This window comes from Sus scrofa, chromosome 15 (assembly GCF_000003025.6).
Source record: "Sus scrofa isolate TJ Tabasco breed Duroc chromosome 15, Sscrofa11.1, whole genome shotgun sequence".
NCBI lineage: Eukaryota > Metazoa > Chordata > Mammalia > Artiodactyla > Suidae > Sus > Sus scrofa.
The window spans coordinates 56,988,112-57,010,832 of NC_010457.5; the positions used below are offsets into that span (position 1 = coordinate 56,988,112).

A 22,721-nucleotide genomic window follows, 5' to 3' on the forward strand; every position below is an offset into this window, starting at 1 on the left:
AGACTTTTGTTGGTTGGGAATTTTTTTATTACTGATTCAATTTCACTGCTAGTGATCAGTCTGTTCAGTGATTTAGTCTTGGAAGACTGTATGTTTCTGAGAATTTATCCATTTCTTCAATGTTGTCCAATTTGTTGGTCATTTCTTGTGCATAGTATTCTCTTATGGCTTTTTTTCCTAGCTCTATAATTTTGATTGGGATTTCTACTGTTTTATCTCTTATTGTTTATTTATTTATCTCTGTTTCTTTCTTTAATGAGCCCCTTAAAGCTTTATCAGTTTTATTTATCTTTAAAAAAGAAAACTCTTGGTTTCATTATTTTTCTGTCACAATTTTATTATTTCCTCTCTTTTCTTTATTATTTTATTATTTCCTTCCTTCTACTGACTTTGGACTTGTGTGTGTTCTTCTTTCTCTAATGTCTTTAGATGGTAGATTAGATTGTTTAATAATTTCCTTATATCTTGGAAGTATATCTGTGTTGCTGCAAATGTCCCTCTTAGAACTGCTTTTGCTAAGTGTCATAAATTTTGGGAAATCATGTTTTTATTTTCATTTACCTCAAGGTATTTTCAGATGTCTTCTTTTATTTCTCTTTTGACCCATTAAGTTTTTTATAGTATATTTTTTAGTCTCAACTTGTTTAGTTTTTTCCCATTTTTTCTTCCTACAATTGATTTCTATTTTCATATTGTTGTGGTTAGAAAGGTTTCCTGATATAATTTCTATTCTCTTATGTTTGTTGAACCTTATTGTGGTCTAATATGTGATTTATCTCAGGAAACATTCCATGCACTCTTAAAAAGAATGTGTATTCTGCTATTTTTATATGGAATGCCCTGTAGATAGCTATTAACTGCAACTGATGGAATGTGTCATTTAAGGCCACTCTTTCCTTCTTGACTTTATGTCTGGGTGATTTGTCTATTGACATAAGTGGGGTGTTAAATTCTTCTATTATTATTGTATTATTGTCAGCTTCTCCCTTTGTCTCTGTTGATGTTTCCTTTATATATTTAGGTGCTTCTATATTAGGTGTATGCATGTTTGCAAATATTATATCTTTGTCTTGTATTTATTCCTTTATCATTGTATAATGCCTTTTTCTTTTATTATAAACTGTGTTTTAAAGTCTTCTCTGTTTGATATTAATATTGCAGTTCTCTTTTTTTGTCTTTTTTTTAATTTATTTTTTATTGTTATTTCCCCCAACACACTTTTTTCCCCCCACTGTAAAGCATGGGGACCCAGTTACACATACATGTATACATAATTTTTCTCCATTGTCATGCTGCATTGGGAGGGAGTTGGAGGGATTGGGAGCTTGGGGTTAATGGATGCAAACTATTGCTCTTGGAATGGATTAACAATGAGATCCTGTGTGTAGCATTGAGAAATATGCAGTTTTATTTTTGCTTACTTTTGCATGAAACATCTTTTCCCATTTTCTCACTTTCAGTCTGAATGTGTCTTTAGCTCCGAAGTGAGTCTCTTGAAGGCAGCATATAGATGGATCTTTCTTTTTCTTTTTTAAATCCAAGCATCTGATGTTTTTTGCTTGGAGAATTTAGTTTGTTGACATTTAAAGTGATTACTTATAGGTATGTACTTAATGCCATTTTGTTATTTGTTTTCTAGTTGTTTTAGTTCTCCTCTGTTCTTTTCTTCTTTCAGTCTCTTCCCTCATGGTTTGATGATTTTCATTAGTGTTGTTTGTGTTCCTTTGTTTCTAGTTTTTGTATATCTGTTTAATGTTTTTGATTTGTGATTACAATGCAGTTCATATACATTGAACTATAACTAATTCTACTTGCTTTACACTGCTAATAATTTAAGTGCAAACACATTCTATAAAAGGTCTGAATTTTTTACCCACCCACAGTTTTTCATTGCTTTTTTCCCCCAACACCTGCAGCATATGGAACTTACTGGGCCAGAGATCAAATCAGAGCCACAGCTGTGGCAATGTTGGATGCTTAACACACTGCACCACAACAGAAACTCATGTTTTGTGTTTTTTATGTCATATTTTACATTATCATTCTATCCTATAAGCATTTATTGTACTTGCAGTGGTTTTTATAATTTTCGTCTTTTAAATTTTGTACTAGATTATTTAAGTGGTTGATACACAGTCTTGCATTTACTGGTGAGATTTTCCCCCTCCTATAATTTCTTATTTATTGTTGTAGCCTTTTCTTTTTCACTTAAAGAAGACTCTTTAACCTTTCTGGTAAGGTGAGTTTAATACTGGTAAACTCATTTAGGTTTTGCTTGCCTGAAGTACTGAAATTGAATATGTGATTTAAAACCTTCCAAAAAACAAAAGTCCAGGCCCAATGACTACACAGGTGAATTCTATCAAACATTAAGAGAACACCTATTCTTCTGAAACTCTTTAAAAAAACAGCAGAGGAAGGAACACTCCCAAGCTCATTCTATGAGGTCACCATCACCCTAATACCAAAACCAGACAAAGATATCACATGAAAAGAAAATTACAGACCAATATCACTGGTGAACATAGATGCAAAAATCCTCAACAAAATACCAGAAGACTGAACCCAAGGATCATACACCATGATCAAGTAATATTTAGCCTAGGGATGCAAGAATACTTCAATATCCACAAATCTATCAATGTGATACACCACATCAACAAACTGAAGAATAAAAACCATTTGATCCTCTCAACAGATGCAGAAAAGGCTTCTGAAAGAATTCAACACCTGTTTCTGATTAAAATCTCTCCAGAGTGTGGGGATGGAGGGAACCTCCCTCAACATAATAATAAAAATATATATATATATATGGGAAACCCACAGCTAACACCATTCTCAATGGTGCAAAATTGAAAACATTACCCCTAAGATCATAAACAAGACAAGGATGTCCACTTTCACCACTATTGTTCAACATAGTTTTGGAAGTCCTAGCCACAGCAATCAGAGAAGAAAAAGAAATAAAAGGAATCCAAATTAGAAAAGAAGAAGTAAAACTCTCACTATTTGCAGATGACATGATTGTGTACTTAGAAAACCCTAAAGACAGCACCAGGAAAATGTTATAACTCATCAATGAATTTGGCAAAGTTGCAGGCTACAGAATTAATACACATAAATCAATTGCATTTCTTTATATTAATAATGAAAGATCAGAAAGATAAATCAAAGAAGCCATCTATTTATAATCACATCAAAATGAATAAAATATGTAGAAATAAACCTACCTAAAGAGACAAAAGACCTATGCTCTGAAAACTATAAAACACTGATGAAAGAAATCAAAGACAACAAAAACAGATGGAAAGATATACCATGCTTTTGGATTGGAAGAATCAATATTGTCAAAAATGACTATACTACCCAAGGAAATCTACAGATTCCATGCAATCCCTATCAAATTACCAAAGACATTCTTCACAGAACTAGAACAGAATATTTTAAAATTTTTATGGAAACACAAGAGACTCCAAACAGCCAAAACAATGTTGAAAAAGAAAAACGAAAATGGAGGAATCAAGCTTTCTGACTTCAAACAATACTACAAAGCCACAGGCATCAAAACAATATGGTACTGGCACAAAAACTGAAATAGAGACCAATGGAACAGCATAGAAAGCCCAGATATAAACCCAAGTATCCATGGGCAACTAACCTATGACAAAGGAGGCAAGAACATACAGTGGAAGGAAGATAACCTCTTCAATAAATGGTGCTTGGGAAGCTACATGTAAAAGAATGAAAGTAGAAAACTATCCAACACCATATACAAAAATAAACTCGAAATGGATTGAAGACCTAAATATAAGGCCAGACACTATAAAACTCCTAGAGGAAAACATAGGCAGAATGTTCTTTGACATAAATCACATCAACATCTTGTTTGATCCACCTCCTAGAATAATGACAATAAAGACACAAATAAAATAATGGGACCTAATCAAACTCAAAAGCTTTTGCATGACAAAGGAAACCATTAAAAAAAAACCAAAAAGACAACCCACAGAATGGGAGAAAATCTTTGCCAACGACACAACAGACAAGGGCCTAATCTCCAAAATATACAAACAACTCATACAACTCAATAACAAAAAAATGAACAACACAATTGAAAAATGGGCAGAAGACCTAAATAGGCATTTCTCTACAAAAGACATACAGAGAACCAACAAGCATATGAAAAAAATGCTCAATATCACTAATTATTAGAGAAATGTAAATCAAAACTACAATGAGGTACCATCTCACACCAGACAGAATGGTCATCATTAACAAATCAACAAATAACAAACGCTGGAGAGGGTGTGGAGAAAAAGGCACCCTCCTCCATTGTTGGTGGGAATATAAATTGATACAAATACCATGGAAAGCAGTATGGAGGTACCTCAGGAAACTAAATATAGAGTTACCATATGATCCAGCAATTCCACTGCTGGGCATATATCCAGACAAAACTTTCATTAAAAAAGATATATGCAGTCCTATGTTCATAGCAGCACTGTTCACAATAGCCAAGACATGGAAACAACCTAAATGTCCATCAACAGATGAATGGATTAAGAAGATGTGGTACATATATACAATGGAATATTACTCAGCCATAAAAAGACAAACTAATGCCATTTTCAACAACATGGATGGATCTAAAGACTCTCATACTAAGTGAAGTAAGCCAGAAGGAAAAAGATAAGTACCATATGATTATCACCTATTTGTGGAATCTAAAATATGAAACAGATGATCCTATCTAAAAATAATAAACAAAAATAATAAACAAACAAACAAACAGAAACAGATCATGGCCAAGAAGAGCAGACTTAGGGTTCCTGTGGATAGGGAGAAAGGGGAAAGAGTGGGATGGATAGACATTTTGGGGATTAGGGGGATGCAAACTCTTATATTTCAAATGTATGGGCGATGGGATCCTACTGTACAGCATAGGGAAATGTGTGTGATTGGGTCACTTTTTTGTATGATAGAACTTGATGAAACATTGTAAATCAACTATTCTTTAATGATAATAATAATAAAGAAAAGAATAAAAAGAAAATCTTGGGGAAAAAAGATTTTACTTGTCTGAGAAGCTCTTTATCACTTGTTCAAATCTGAATGATAACCTTGCTGGGCAGAAATATCCTAAGTTATATGGTTTTTTTTTCCTTTCAGAACTTTGGGTTTTTTTTATTTTTATACAAAAATTTTTGGGTTTTTTTTTATTATAGCTGGTTTATAGTGTTCTGTCAGTTTTCTACTGTACAGCATAGTGACCCAGTTATACATGTGTAGATTCTTTTTTCTCATATTATCATCCTCCATCACAAGTGTCTAGTCCTTCAGCACTTGAAATACATTATGCCACTCCTTTCTGGCCTGCAAGGTTTCTACAAAAAGTCAGATGATAGCCTTATGGAGTTCCCTTGTTTGTGGCTCTTTGTCTCTTGCCACCTCTAAAATTCTCTCTTTAACTTTTGCCGTTTTAATTATGATATTTCTTTGTGTAGGTTTCTTTGGGTTCATCTTGTTTAAAACCCTTTGTGCTTCCTATACCTGGATATTTATTTCCTTCTTCAGGTTCAGGAAGTTTTCAGCCACAATTTCATCAAATATATTTTCTGCCCCTTTCATATACTCTTCTCCATATGGGACCCTTTAATGCAAATATCAGTACACTTGATGTTTTTACATGTATAAATTCTTTTTTTTATCACATTATCATGCTCCATCACAAGTGACTAGACATAGTTCCCATGCTGAACAGCAGGATCTCATTGCTAAACCATTCCAGAGGTAATAGTCTGCATCTGTTAACCCCAAGCTCCCAATCCATCCCGCTCCCCCACCCCTTTGGCAACCATGAGTCTATTCTCCAAGTCCATGGCACTTTTGGTTGAAATGTAAGTTGGTACAACTATGGAGAACGGTATGGAGGTACCTTAGAAAACTATGCACAGAACTACCGTATGACCCAGCAATCCCACTCTTGGGCATATATATAGACAAAACTTTCCTTAAAAAAGACACATGCACCAGCAAGTTCATTGCAACACCATTCACAATAGCCAAGACATGGAGACAACCCAAATGTCCATCAACAGATGATTGAATTAGGAAGTTGTGTTATATACACACAATAGAATACTACTCAGCCATAAAAAAGAACAAAATAATGCCATTTGCAGCAACATGGATGGATCCAGAGACTCTCATACTGAGTGAAGTAAGTCAGAAAGAGAAAGACAAATACCATATAATATCACTTATATCTGGAATCTAATATATGGCACAAATGAACCTTTCCACAGATAAGTTGTTATTCTTATTATTATTTCTTTGAACATTTTATCAGGTAAGTTATTTATGCTTGTTTCAATAAAGTTTTTCAGGTTTATCTTGATCTTTTGTCTGAGACACAGTCCTCTGTCTTCTCATTTTGTTTCACTTTCTCTGTTTCTATGAAATTAGGTAAATTACCTTCCTAATCTTGAAGGTGTGTCATTATGTGAGAGTGTGCCTATGTAGTCTGCATGAACCCAGTGGCTTTGGTGCAAGAGCTGGTTCTGAAGTGTGCATGGTATGCTCTTTCCCTACTTTGTGCTGGTAGCTACTACTTTGGTGGGAGGTAGAGATGGAGTTGGAGGGGCTAGAGCCAGAGCCAGACATGAGCAGGGGCTTCTCCTATGCTCAGTCACTGTTAGTGCCCTCTCAGGGGTAGAATCAATGGCTGAGGGGCTGGAGCAGAAACTCTGGAGAGCTTGATTTTTCTCAGTTATAATGATAATTTCCACCTTGGTTTGGGATGTGGCTGGAGCCTGATGGATTGGGCCTGCACTTCTGTGGTTTCACCTTTTCCTACAATGTTTCTGCCTTGGTTAGAGGCTTTTTCAGGGCCAGAGGAATTGGTGCCACACCACTGAGCTGGCACTGCTCCCTCTCAAGTTTTCACAGGGATGGGAGCTCAGGCATTGGTGTCTGCCCTGGAACTAGCTTCACTCCCTTCAGAGTGTGTGCAGGAACTCCCCTCCCCCAATTCCAGGTTGTCACTGGCCACCTCTGCCCTTGTCAGAACAAGGCCAGGGTTAGAGCCAGATCTGTTCCATACAATGTGTGCACTCTCACTGGCAAAGGTAACTTCTACATTAGTAGAGGCAGGGTCAGAACAAGAGGGGCTGGGGCAGGACTCTGCTGCCAGCTTAGGGCTTCCCAGGATAGTCCGGGCAGACCACCAGGCAACTTTCAATCTCCTGCCCTTATACTGTGGCTGGGAATCAGTAAACCTCAAGAGTGGCACTCTTACAAAGTAGAGTCTGTTTATAAACCAGCCAAGCAGGCTTATCTTCCAGGGGGTGGACCCCAGGGCTGAGGTACCTAGTATGTCACTTGAGTCCCTTGCTCCCCTGGGAAGATCCCCAAACTTGTGATACCCCTCCTCTTCTGGATCCCCCACCAGGGGAACAGGTCCTAATTAGATCACGTCTCTTCCCTTCCTACCAGATTCTTTTTCGTGGATCTTTATTTTTTTTTTTTTTTTGGTGGTGGAAGAACTGCTCTGCTGGTCCCCAGGTCAATTTCAGTGAGGGTTTCTCTACATGCAGTTGTAGTTTTGATGTATTTTTGAGGGGAGATGAGCCCAGTGTCCTCTTAATTGGCCATCTTGATGCCTTCTCTCCTCCCTTTTTGCATTTTGTGCCCAGTTGGGTTTTTCCCCTTTCCTTCAAGAATATATTGCTCTGAGCTTTGCCATGAAGTGGCAGCATTAAACTGTTTGGCATTGACTTAACCAGCTTATATGTCCAGACCTAGGACCTAAAATAGTGGTGTCCATACTCTTGGGTACACATGTTCCCCAGTATCTCTGTTTCCACAATTCCTCCCTGCCATCCATACCATCTCAGACCCCCTAGTTCTTCCCTCTCATCCTCCCCTATCAAGTGGAAGCCTGCCCTCCTTTTGCCTTCATCTAAATCCACTGGCCTTAAAGACAAGCCATTTAACCCCAAGTCTGGCATTTACATGACCCCTCTGCATGTCAGTCCCTGAGAGTGTGCTGGTGAGCAGGACAGACTCAACTCTTGCTACCATGGACTGATTCTGACAGCAAAGTTAGACATAACTCACACAAGGAAACATTAAGACAAATATTGATAAATGACATGAAAGAAATAAGGAGCAATACCTAGGTATAAAGCAGAGCTGTATTCCATTCTAGGTATCAGGAGTCATGTGCCAGAAGAGTCTTTCAAACTGGCATCGGCTGATCTGCAAAGTGTGTAACAGTGTTCCCAGGTGGCAAGGGTCATGTGTCCTTTAAGGAATGGACAGAAGGTAGATGAGCTGGCGCTCAGAGATTGAAGAGGGAAGGAGGGGCAAGGGATGGGCTGTACTTGTTCTCAGGTACAAAGACAAAGATTTTAGTCTTTATCTTAAAAGCAATGAGAAACCATCGGAGAGTTTTATTTAATGGGAGTAGCATGCTCATGGTGTGATGGTGATCATGGTGATGGTGAGGATGGTGAAGAGGAGAAGGAAAAAGATGGTGATAGTGATGGTGGGGATGATGATGGTGATGGTAAGGATCATGATGGTCATGTTGGTGATGGCAAGAACGAGAGTGACTATGACAGTGGTAGTGATAATGACATGGTAATAATAATGGTGAGATGAAGATGTGTTGACTGAAATTCTGATGAGAATGGAGCAAATGATGAAGAGTCTAGTACCACTGCCCGCCAGGAAAGCAGAGGCAGGAAGACCATCCAGGAAACAAATGGAATGAACACAGAAACAACCAATGATTTGGAGTGAGACATGCCTATGGTCAGCCATTTATTTGCTGAGTGAAATGAGAAAATACATTGACCTCACATATGCTTGAACTTCTTCACCTTTAGAAGGATTTCTTGAGGTGAATGATGTGTATGAGTGCCTGGCACCCAGGAGTTGCAATGTTAGCTCCTTTGCATCTCCCTGACATACATGTACACAGCTAGATGTGTGGTGATGAGTGCCTGGGGGTGGATATTTCCTCCACTGCCTCACTTTTTCACCTTGGCCAGGTGACACAGCTGCTTTCTAAGAGACACTATATTGATACCAGGAGACCAAGAGCCCCTACTTCGATCATCTCCTCCAACCTGGTTGTCCCGCTGTCTGTGGAACAGCAGTGTGAGGTGGGCTTGCTGCTGGGAGTGTCTCAGGATGAACTCTGCCACTGCCTGCCTCCCTCACCCTGATGACCCTGAGCTTCATTCTGATACCACAGTAAGTAATTTCCCATCCCTCTGCCAACTCTGGGGGTCGTAGCAATGGGGACTCTGGGTGTCTTGGAAAAGATTCTGAGTCTTCCCAAAATGTGACCTTGGGCAAGGTACTTTACTTCCCTGGGCCTCAGTTTTTCTCCTGGAACCGGTCTGGACAGCTCAAGAAGCAGGGTGGCTTCCTGTGAGTCTATGTGCATAGTGGATGCTGCACAGCAAGGCAGGGTGCAATCATGCTTAGCTTACCTCTCCCTTGGGGGAAGGACTGGGGTCCCCATCTGTTGTTGATTTGAATCTGTTTGCATTGAGCACACAGTTTCAATGTAGCTCCAGCTTCCTGGAAGGTGCCATCCAGTCCCTGGATGAGGATAGTCCCAGTATCCCAAGGCCTTTGAAATGACACCAATGTGAAGACTTTATTTCCAAAGCAACATGTGGATGATGTGTAGCACTAACCTGTGCTGCACACGTGTGGTCTCATGTGGCCCCCACAAAGGCTGGCAGGTGGGGCTGCTCTGACCCATAATGAATGCAGAGAATGGAGGGGGACAGAGACAGTTTAAGGCTGGGGGTCATGAGCTGGGAACAGGCAGGGCTAGGTTATCCCCAGGGAGGCCATTGCATTTTGGGCTGGTCCCAATACTAAGGCAGACTCTTTAACATTTAGCTGCTGACTCATCATGGGAATTACTCCCTTTGCATTTCCCTGGAACTGTGGCCTGTCACAGGCTATCAGGAGGATTGAGCTCCCAGCCACACGTTTCCTGAGAGGTCATCATTTAATGTGTTTTCCCCTCCCAGGAATCTGCATTCTAAGACAGGTACGTGTGGAGGGTGAGACTGACAGCCATGGTCTGGGAGGGGCATTCTGCTGGGCTCATGGCAGAGAGCAGCCTAGCTCTGTGACATGCAGGGTGCCTCTCAGAGTACATATGCAAAGGCCAGGGGCTCTCCTCCCTCTCCAGGCCTGGAGCCAGTGAAGGGGCCAGGGGAAAACCCTGATCAGGGGCATAGGCCCTGGCAGAGGGGATTGGGAAGTGGCGTCAGCCCCCTGGCACTGCAGTTTCTCCTAAGGAGGAAGATGAGCTTTCTCAGAGTTAACACAGTCTCTACCATATACTGCCATCAAACCTTGGGCACTGCTGCTCTTCCCGCAGACGCTGTAACAGACCCTCAGCAAGGCACAGCCCCTGGGCTGGGGGCTCTCTGGGGAGCAGGGCCTTTGGCCAGCCCTGAGGCATGGAACGACACTCTTGCTCCAGAAAGGGCCTCTTGAGAAGAACAAGTCTGGAGTCCTACTTCCCGGATTGGTACCTCAACTGTCCTAGTTCTAAGGGTGATGGCCCCGGACTGTCCAGCTTCTCTGTCTGCTCACCTCACTTGCAGCCCACAGTGTAAGTGGAAAGGCTCCATCTGTGAGGCACACCTAGGAGAGGGGCCACCTGGCAGTGAGCGCCGACACCTGTGTAAGCTGCAGCCTGCCTCCAGGATGGGTGCATTGTCACTATGGACTCCATGTGGGGTCATGGAAGCCCAGAGGGGCAAAGTTATTCAGCCAAGACCACACCACAAAGGACAAGAGTCAGAGCCACTGAGAATGAGAAAGGAGGCAGGAGGTGGGGACCTGCCGTGGTCAAAGGGTCCATGGCTGAGAGGGGAGGCAGAGTTCTGGGTGTCACCCACTGGTTCTGATCTAGGTGGCATTCGTGATCTGAAATTCCTGCCCCTTCTCCCCATCCCAACAGCATTCTGCCTGTGCTCAGTGTGGCACTAGCTCCAAGCAGCTTCCTCCACAGGCTGACCTGAAGAGGGACTGTGCAGGGTGGAGGTCCCAGGGGCACAACAAGGGGTCTGTGGGGCGGAGAAGACAGCAGCCTCTGGGGAGTGCAGTGGGAGGTGACGGCTGACAGGGATGCGCATTTTCCTGGGGACCCCGCTGCACTAGGAGCTTGGGCTCTGGATTCTTGCCACATTTCCACACATGCAGCATCCATGTTTCACAGATAAACAAACAACATAGAGAGATGAGCAAAATTTCTCAAGGCCACACAGCCAGGACCTTGAGGGCAGTCAGCCTGCTCACCTGAGTGGAGCCACCCTGTGGTGAGTGCACAGACCTGTTTACATCCTCAGACAACCCCAGATGTTCCAACCGCCCTGAAGACTCCCATCCGAGTCCTTCCTCTCCTGTTGCCCCTCCATACTCGGGTTCCATAAGGCCTCTGTCTGTCAGAGCAGGGCAAGAACTTTCCAGCATGCAGGGATCTCCCACAGGGGTGCTGAGCACTTTCTGGTCCTGTGCACTTGGGATTTGGGACACACGCACACATGGGATCATCCTTTGCCTGGGGATTGTACCCCAGGGCTTTGTGAGGAGTGTGAGCACAGCCAGGCCCCTCCATCCTGGCCTCATGTCCTGAGCCTCTTCTCTGTCCAGCTCCAAGCAGAGGCTGAGCCCTGCCCACAGACTGGCAAGCCTCCTTCCCAGATGGCTGCTCCCTGCCTTCTGGTAGAACAGCCTGACTCTCACCCCAGAATTCAATCCAAAGTTGTGAGCCTTCTGTGTATACTCCCTGCTAGCCAACCAGACAGATGTGGGTGACACTTCTCAGGAGATCAGTGGCCAAAAGATCATGGCAATGGGCTGATCAGTTTAGGTGTACACCGCACAAACATGCAGCCAGACAGCTGGTAGAGACATGCGTGAATGCAGGAAGCCATGGGGAGCAGAATTTTACATTGTTGTTTTTGTTTTTGTTAAACAGTCATTCCTAAGATCTGCTGAAGCCCAGCATCTCTGCAGAGGAGAGGTGCCATCGGGACCCCTGCAAGGGAGATCCATACACTGGGTGGGTACAGAACCAACTACTTGTGACAAAGCCTGCCTCTCCGCCAGGAAGCATGGGGGTTCAGTTGGCACTTTGCCCCCTGGGCACAACCATCTGGCCAGCCTCCAACCAGCTCATCCGAGAGCCCCCCTGCATGCCCCAGGGAGCCAGAAATGTCTCCCTGAGCCTCAGGGACCTCAGGGTGCCCGACTCCATGCTCCATTGGCTCTTCCTTCCCTCAACTCTGCTGGCTGCAGCAACACTAGCACTGAGCCCCCTGCTGCTGGTGAACATCCTATGGAGCCAGAGGCTACAGCAGGACCCTCACTATCTGTTGCTGGCTAACATCCTACTCTCTGATCTGGCCTATGTTGTCTTTCACATGCTCATCTCCTCCAGCAACCTGAGTAGCTGGGCCCTGGGCCACATCGCCTGTGCTGTTCTCTCAGATGCCATCTTCGCTGCCTACACCAGCACCATCCTGTCCTTCATGGCCACCATGCTACACACCTACCTGGCAGTTGCTTATGCTCTGCATTACTTCTCCTTCATGTCCTGTGAGGCTGCCCATAAGGTGGTGGCCCTCATTTGGCTGGTGGCTGGCTTTTTCCCCACATTTCTCATTTGGGTCAAAAGCAGGAGGATGCCAGGTTGGTGGAATGAGGGACCTCATGCATCCTGCTGCTGAGCCTGGGCACCGAGCCTGGGCACCAAGCCAGGCAGGGGCCCCCAGGTTGCTGTCACCCACACCTGCATCTTGTGCATTCTGTTTCTGTGCATAGCTCTTATCACCTACTGCTTCTGGAGGATCTGTGCAGAGTCCAGGACTTTGGGTATCTGGGTGCAGGGCTATTCTCAGGCTAGGGTCACCCAACTTATCCACACAGTGCTAATGACACTATGTTAGCCCAGCGGTGGTGTTTTCCCTGGACATTGTGCTGACCAAGTATCACTACATAGGTGCCAGGACTCATATGTGGCTCATGACAGCCAACAGTGATGTAATCATGATGCTTTCCTGTGCTGTGCTCCCATAGCTGTACACAATCCACTACCAGCAGCTGCTGAGAGTGGTCTGGGGCCACTTCTCATCTGGGAGGCACAGCAACATCTTTACCATTTCTCAGAGCTACAGACCTCAAAGCTAAAAATCATATATTGGATGCATTGACATCCAATTATGGCATACTCCTCAGGACTACAAAATATAATTGTAATTGTTCTTAAAGGAACAGGACCTTTAAGATGATCTCAACTGGAGTTCCCATTGTGGTTCAGTGGTAACAAACCCAACTAGTATCCATGAGGATGGAGGTTTGATTCCTGGCCTTGCTTAGTGGGTTAAGGATCTGATGTTGCTGTGAGCTGTGGTGGAGGTCACAGACATGGCCTGGATCCTGCATTGCTGTGGCTGTGGCATAGCCAGCAGCCATAGCTCTGATTTGACCCTTAGCCTGGGTGCAGCCCTAAAAAACAAACAAACAAAAATGATCTCAACTGATGGTTTTCAATATTTCAACAGTTTTTAAGTAGAGAAGTCTCTTTTAGTGACACATAAACCCTACTTGAAAATGGAAGCAAGTAAAGGTGACTCAGAGTGGGGAAAGGCCCCGATCTGTACCTTTCCAATGGCTTCCATACCCAACGCAACCACTGCTGAAACATTATTGCTGACAAGCACACGGTGGCCAGAACTTTACTGAAACCTGGAACCTGGAAAGCAATAAAGCACATCTGTGGAAGCTGGAACCACAAAGCTCCATTTTGCAGCTGTTTAAGGTGTGGGAGGGGGCTGAGCAAACCTAGGACTCACCTTTAGTGAGGAGTGCCATGGAGACATCTATAAAGCAGGACCCCAAAGAATTACAGTCTCAGAACAAGAATCTATGACAACTAAGAGACTGGCATGGGAACTTGCCTGCCATGATGTCAGTGCTATGCAGAGGGGAAAAAAATTCCTTGAGAATTTCTCAGTAGAAGTCATTCTTCAGATAGGATTAGAGCTAGGTTTAAGACTATTTTAGTGGTCAAAAAAATCTTACTCTGTGGTTGGTGTGATTTTTCTGATCTGAGCTTCAACTCAAGCCTCAAAGCATTTCCACAAAAAAAATCTAAAAGAAAATGAGTTGCACTTTTCAAAATTTACAAAACCCCTCAAGGAAATAAAGCTTCATGAATAAGAGTGTAAAGAAACATGGAATTCCTATTGTGGCTCAGAGGAAATAAATCCAACTAGAACACAGGTTCAATCCCTGGACTCACTCAGTGGGTTAAGGATCAAGTGTTGCTGTGGCTATGGTGTAGGCCAGCAGCTGCAGCTCCTATTCAACCCTAGCCTGGGAACCTCCATATGCTGCAGGTGCAGCCCTAAAAAGACAAAAAAAAGTGTGAAGAAACAACAAGATAGCAGCATTGTGTTCTACCTCCTGGAATTATCAGACACTAGGTTAACACAAAAATGTTTAATATTTTTTAAGATGTGAAAAATGACATGAAAATATAAGCCTTTAGGAGAAACACATTTTTAAAACAACCAAGTAGATTAAAAAATAATTAAATAGAACTTCTGGAAATAAAAAATATAATAATTAGCATTGTCAAAAATTGGTTAGATTTAATTTGGGTTAAACAGTACATTAGATACAACTAGATAGAGAATTTGAAAACTGGAAGAAATTATCTAAAATTCAGCCCAAACAGACAAAGAGATGAAAAATGTAAAGAGAGATTAAGAGACATTGTGGTTAGAATAAAAAAGATTAATTTAGATCTATTTTGAGACTATAATAGATACAATGTAGAAGGGGAACTATTTGAAGAGGTCAAAGCTGATAATTTTCTAGAACTGTTGAAAGTTAGCAAACCTCAGATCCAAGAACTCCAACAAATTACAAATGAGATAAATAACAAATAATCCACCTCAATCACATCATGTGAAATTGTAGCAACCAAATACAAAGACAAGTTGTTTAAAGCAAGCAGAGACAAAAGACAAAGGAGCAGCAATTAAACGGACAGAAGACTTCTAAAAAAATAGTGGAAGCCTAAAGTAACTGAAATAATGTTATCAGTGCGATGAGAGAAAATAACTGTGGACCTAGAATTTTATATGCAGAAAAACTATCTTTCCAGAGAGCAAAAGAAAAACTATCATAGAACACGAACCCCAAAACACAATATTCCTAACAATACACATTGAAGAAAATTTAAAGGATGTATTTCTGAGATGGGATTAAGATGGCGGAATAGGACTGGAGCTCAACTTCTCTCCAAAAACAACAAAATTCACAACTAAAGACTGAGCACACTTCACCAAAATGGACCAAAAACCTTAAAAAAGATACCCTACTCCAGAAGAAAAAGAGGAGGCCACATCAAGAGGTAGGAGGGGAGATTTTGTGATATAAACAACCCCATACCTCCTGGGTGGGAAGTTCAACAGACTGGAAACTAACTGGTTCACAGAGACTCACCTACAGGAGTGAGAGTTCTGAGCCCCACATCAAACTCTCACGTGTGGGGATCTGGCACAGGGAGAAAGAGCCCCGGAGCATCTGGCATTGAAAGCCAGTGAGGATTGTGCACAAGAGCTCCACAGGACTGGGGGAAACGGAGACCCCATTCTTAAAAGGCACACACAGACTTTCATGTGCACTGAGTCCCAGGGCAAAGCAAAGTCTCCAAGGGAATCTGGGTCAAGCCTGACCGCAGTTCTTGGAGGACATCCTGGGAAAACAGGGGTGAATGTGGCTTGTTGTGAGGGAAGGACATTGAAAGCAAAGCTCTCGGGAATATTCTTCAGCAGTGCCTTTCTCTGAAGGTGGCCATTTTGGGAAAATCTGGCCCCACCCTTCAGTCAGTGCTGAGAAGCTCCAAGGCAAACAACAACCCAGGTGGGATCACAGCCCCACCCCTCAGTAAACAGGCTACCTAAAGACCCCTCAGGCACAGAGCTCTCTCTAATCCCATCCAGAGACTAAGCCCCACCCACCAGAGGGATTAGAATCGGCTCTTCCTAGGAGGGGGCAGGCATCAGCCCCTCCCATCAGGAAGCCTACAGCAAGCCCCCATACTGACTTCAGCCACAGGGGGGCAGACATCAGAAGTAAGAGAGGCTACAACTCTATTATCTGTAAAAAGGTCACCACAACAAAACCCCATAAAAATGAAAAGACAGAGAACTATAACTCAGATGAGGGAGAAAGAAAAAACCCCAGAAAAACAGCTAAGTGATGAGGAGATTCTCAGCATTCAGGAAAAAGACTTTAGACTGTGGATGCTGAAAAAGATGCAAAACATTGGAAATAAACTGGAGGCAAAGATGGATAACTTACAGGAAACACTGAGCAAAGAGATACAAGATATAAAACAAACAAGAAGAGATGCAAAATACAATAACTGAAATAAAAAATTCACTAGAAGCAGCTAACAGCAGAATACAGGGGGCAGAAGAACGAATAAGCGAGGTGGAGGACAGATTAGTGGAAATTATGGATGCAGAAGAGAAAAGAGAAAAAAGATTGAAAACAAATGAAGAGAGTCTCAGAGAACTCTGGGACAATAAACACACCAACATCCGTATTATAGGGCTGCCAGAAGGAGAAGAGAGAGAGGAGGAGACAGAAAAAATATTCCAAGAGATAATAGCCAAAAACTTCCCTCACATGGGGAAGGAATCACTCACTCAAATCCAGGAAGCACAATGAGTACCACACAAAATAAACCCAAGGAGGAACACCCCGAGACACAAATTAATCAAACTGACCAAAATTAAAGACAAAGAGAAAATCTTGAAAGCAGCTAGGGAAAAGAAACAAATAACACACAAGGGAACCCCAATAAGGCTATTGGCAGATTTTTCAACAGAAATTCTGCAGGCCAGAAGGGAGTGGCATGATATACTCAATGTGGTGAAAGGAAAAAACCTCCAACCAAGATTACTCTACCCAGCAAGGCTCTCGTTCAGATTTGAAAAAGAAATCAAAACCTTCTCAGATAAGCAAAAGTTGAGAGAATTCAGCAACACTAAACCAGCCTTACAACAAATACTAGGAACTTCTATAGGCAGAAAAGAACAAGAGGAGAAGGAAAGAGCAGCAAAAACAAATCCAAAGTAATTAATGAAATGGCAATAAGAACATACACAATAATTACCTTAAATGTTAATGGACTAAATGCCCCAACCAAAAGACATAGACTGGCTGAATGGATACAAAACCAAGAACCATGTATATGCTGTCTTCAAGAGACCCACTTCACTTCTAGGGACACATACAAATTGAAAGTGAGAGGATGGAAGAAAATATTTCATGCAAATGGGGATCAAAAGAAAGCTGGAGTAGCAATACTCATAACAGACAAAATAGACTTTAAAATGAAAAATATTTTCAGGGACAAAGAAAGACATTACATAATGATCAAAGGATCAATCCAAGAAGATGTTATAACAATTTTAAATATCTATGCACCCAACACAGGTTCACCACAACATATAAGGCAACTGCTAACAACCTTAAAAGGATAAATCAACAATAACACAATCATAGTGGGGGACTTTAACACCCCACTAACAGCAATGGACAGATCAACCAGACAGAAAATCAATAAGGAAACACAGGCCCTGAAGGATGCATTAAACCAGATGGACGTAATAGATAGGTATAGGACATTCCATCCAAAAGCAACAGAATACACATTCTTCTCAAGTGCACATGGAACATTCTCTAAGATTGACCATACCCTGGGCTACAAATCCAACCTCAGTAACTTTAAGAAAATTGAAATCATATCAAGCATCTTTTCCCACCACAATGCTATAGGACTAGAAATCAACAACAAGAAAAAAACTTCAAAAAACACAAACACATGGAGACTCAACAACATGCTACTAAACAACCAATGGATCACTGAAGAAATCAAAGAGGAAATTAAAAAATACCTAGCAGCAAAGGACAGCGAAGATACGACACTCCAAAACCTATGGGATGCAGAAAAAGCCGTTCTAAGAGGAAAGTTTATAGCAATACAAGCTCACCTCAAGAAACAAGAAAAAGCTCAAATAAACAAGCTAACTTTACATCTAAAGCAGCTTGAGAGAGAAGAACCGACAAGACCTAAAGTTAGTAGAAGGAAAGAAATCATAAAGATCAGTGCAGAAATCAATGAAATAGAAACAAAGGAAACCATAGAAAAGATCAATGAAACGAAAAGCTGGTTCTTTGAAAAGATCAACAAAATTGATAAATCCCTAGCCAGACTTATCAAGCAAAAAAGAGAGAGGACTAAAATCAATAAAATTAGAAATGAAAAAGGAGAAGTAACAACGGACATCACAGAAATACAAAGGATCAGAAGAGACTGCTATATGCAACTATATGCCAATAAAATGGAAAACCTAGAAGAAATGGACAAGTTCTTAGAAAGGTACACTATTCCAAGACTAAACCAGGATGAAATAGAAAAGATGAATGGACCCATCACAAGAACTGAAATTGAAACTGTGATTTAAAAACTTCCAACAGGACAAAAAACAAAAAACAAAAAACTTCCAACACGGAGTTCCCATCGTGGCGCAGTGGTTAACGAATCCGACTAGGAACCATAAGGTTGCAGGTTTGGTCCCTGCCCTTGCTCAGTAGGTTAACGATCAGGCGTTGCTGTGAGCTGTGGTGTAGGTTGCATGTGCAGCTCAGATCCCGAGTTGCTGTAGCTCTGGCATAGGCTGGTGGCTACAGCTCCGATTCGACCTCTAGCCTGGGAACCTCCATATGCTGTGGAAGCAGCCCAAGAAATAGCAAAAAAAAAAAAAAAAAAAAAAAAAAAACTTCCAACCAACAAAAGTCCAGGACCAGATGGCTTCACAGGCAAATTCTATCAAACATTTAGAGAAGAGCTAACACCTCTCCTTCTGAAACTTTTTCCAAAAATTGCAGAAAAAGGGATACTCCCAAACTCATTCTATGAGGCCACCTTCACCCTGGTACCAAAACCAGACAAAGACTCCACAAAAAAAGAAAACTACAGGCCAATTTCACTGATGAACATCAATGCAAAAATCCCCATCAAAATACTAGCAAACCACATCCAACAATACATTAAAAGGATTATACATCATGATCAAGTGGGATTTATCCCAGGGATGCAAGGGTTCTTCAATATCCGCAAATCCATCAGTGTGATACACCACATTAACAAACTGAAGAATAAAAACCATATGATCCTCTCAATAGATGCGGAAAAAGCCTTTGACAAAATCCAACACCCATTTCTGATAAAAACCCTTCAGAAAGTGGGCATAATGGGAACCTACCTCAACATGATAAAGGCCATATACAACAAACCCACAGCGAACATCATTCTCAATGGTGAAAAGCTGAAAGAATTCCCGCTGAGATCAGGAACAAGACAAGGATGTCCACTCTCGCCACTACTCTTCAACATAGTTCTGGACGTCCTAGCCACAGCAATCAGAGAAGTAAAAGAAATAAAAGGACTCCAAATTGGAAAGGAAGAAATAAAACTATCGCTATTTGCAGATGACATGATACTATACCTAGAGAATCTTAAAGACTCTGCCAGAAAACTGTTAGAGCTTATCCACGAATTTGGCAAAGTTGCAGGATACAAAATCAATACACAGAAATCGATAGTGTTTCTATGTTCTAACGATGAAACAGCAGAAAAGGAAATTAGGGAAGCAATCCCATTTACCATCACATCCAAAAGAATAAAATACCTAGGAGTAAACCTACCTAAAGAAACAAAAGACCTGTACTCTGAAAACTATAAGACACTGATGAAAGAAATCTAAGATGACACAAATAGATGGAAAGATATTCCATGCTCTTGGATTGGAAGAGTTAATATTATCAAAATGATTATACGACCCAAGGCAATCTACAGATTCAGTGCAATCCCTATCAAATTACCAAGGACATTTTTCACAGAACTTGAACAAAATATTTTAAAGTTTGTTTGGAAGCACAAAAGACCCAGAAGAGCCAAAGACATCCTGAAAAAGAAAAATGGAGCTGGAGGAATCAGGCTCCCAGACTTCAGACTATACTACAAAGCAACAGTCATCAAAACTGCATGGTACTGACACAAAGACAGACATATAGATCAGTGGAACAGGATGGAAAGCCCAGAATTAAACCCACGCACCTACAGCCAACTAATCTATGACAAAGGAAGCAAGACTATACAATGGAGAAAGGACAGCTTGTTCAATAAGTGGTGCTGGGAAAACTGGACAGCCACATGGAAAAGAATGAAATTAGAACACTCCCTAACACCATAACAACAAAAATAAACTCCAAATGGATTAAAGACCTAGATATAAGACCAGACACTATCAAACTCCTAGAGGAAAACATAGGCCAAACACTCTCTGACATAAACAACAGTAACATCTTCTCAGATCCACCTATCAGAGTATTGACAACAAAAACAAAAATAAACAGATGGGATCTAATCAAACTTCAAAGTTTCTGCACAGCAAAGGAAACCCTAAACAACACAAAAAGACAACCCACAGAATGGGAGAAAATCTTTGCCAGTGAATCGACTGACAAGGGATTAATCTCCAAAATTTATAAACAACTTCTGCAGCTCCATACCAAAAAAACAAACAACCTCATCTAAAAATGGGCATAAGATCTAAACAGACAATTCTCCAAAGAAGACATACAGATGGCCGAGAAACACATGAAAAGATGTTCAGCGTCACTCATTATTAGAGAGATGCAAATCAAAACCACTCTGAGGTACCACCTTACACCAGCCAGAATGGCCATCATCCAAAAGTCTACAAACAATAAGTGCTGGAGAGGGTGTGGAGAAAAAGGAACCATAGTACACTGTTGGTGGGATTGTGAATTGGTGCAACCACTGTGGAAAGCAGTATGGAGATTCCTCAGAAAACTAAATATAGAACTACCACTTGATCCAGCAATCCCACTCCTGGGCATCTATCCAGAGAAAACCATGACTCGCAAAGACATATGTCCTCCAATGTTCATTGCAGCACTATACGCAGTAGCCAAGACATGGAAAAAACCTAAATGTCCATCGACAGAGGAGTGGATCCAGAAGATGTGGTACATATACACAATGGAATATTACTCAGCCATCAAAAAGAACGAAATACCAGCATTTTTAGCAACATGGATGGACCTAGAAACTATCATGCTAAGTGAAGTCAGCCATACAATGAGACACCAACATCAAATGCTTTCACTGACATATGGAATCTGAAAAAAGGACACACTGAGCTTCTTTGCAGAACAGATGCTGACTCACAGACATTGAAAAACTTATGGTCTCCGGAGGAGACAGTTTTGGGGGTGGGGGGATCTGCTTGGGCTGTGGGATAGAAATCCTGTGAAATCAGATTGTTATGATCATTATACAACTACAGATGTGATAAAGTCATTTGAGTAATAAAAAAATGAAAAAAAAAGGATGTATTTCTGGCAAAAGAAAATTATTCCAGATGGAAGGTTTGCAAGGCATGAAGCCATAGTGAGAAATAAATATAAAGAAACTATGTGCAAAAATGTGAACAGTCATGGTCTAGCTGGCTGTATGAAAGCAACAAAAATGTCTAACTTGAGTACTTAGAAAAAAGCACTGTACAAAAATAACATACGAGTGGGAGAGTGTAATTGCACTTAAATCATTCTAAAGTGCTGGCCGTCTTCAAGAGGTCCATAGCAATATTAACCTAAGAGTCCATTCAGTAAGTAGGTTAAACTGGCCAGATAGTCTAGACAAAGGGGGAATAACTTTCTAAGAAACCTATGGAATAAATGAAATGAGTAAGAGAAACATAAAAGTGCTCAGAGGTTTGGAACTGGCACTCCATCACTTCCATTACATTTTGATGCATAAAGAACAGCACAACACCACACTCAAGTGATGACACTGTGGACTCTACCTCTTGATGGCAGGAGCTTCAGATTATACTGCAAGGGACCATAATACTGGGAAGGAAAATATTTTTATTATTGTAGCAGTCTGCTCCCACCTTGGAAAACAAGGCCCCTTACTCTATGGTTCAGCTATTACATTTCAAGATATAGTCCCCAAAGAAACATTTGTTCAGCTACTCCATAATCTGTTACTTTTAGCTAAAAAATAGAAAACAGCCCAATGACCTGCAATAAGAGAAAGGTTAAATGCATTACGGAATAGTCATGCAATGGAATACTCTACAGCATATAAAGTGAATAAACACCTGTACACATCCACATGGATGAATCTCCTAAGTATACTTTTGTTGAAATTAGGCAAGTCACAGAAGAGGAATTATTGTTTCCATTAATGTGAAATATAAGGAAATGGGGAGGATTAAACAACATGAAGTTTAAAAATATTTTAAAGGGAAAGTATTAAAGTTATACAATATGAATAATAAAAATTAAATGATTACTTGCATGTAAGAGGGAGGAAGATGTAATTGAGGAGAGTGGGGGACTTCTAAACTATGGGAAACATATGTCTCAAGCAGAGTCCACAGTGTTTGTCTCATTTGTTGTATTTAAAATTTCACAAAGAGTTTATATGCACGCTTTAATGTGTGTATTCCAAACAAAAGAATTAATAAAATATGTGACTTACATCCTCTCTTTCTTGA

At 41.3% G+C, this 22,721-nt stretch overlaps 1 protein-coding gene across 1 annotated transcript; it reads left to right on the plus strand.

The window, feature by feature from the left end:
- On the plus strand, positions 6,580-13,405 carry GPR148 (G protein-coupled receptor 148). Its single transcript, XM_021075517.1, is given in 3 exon segments — positions 6,580-10,651; positions 12,023-12,982; positions 12,984-13,405. Coding segments are annotated over 2 exon segments (1,074 nt in total). The 5' UTR covers positions 6,580-10,651; positions 12,023-12,158; the 3' UTR covers positions 13,234-13,405.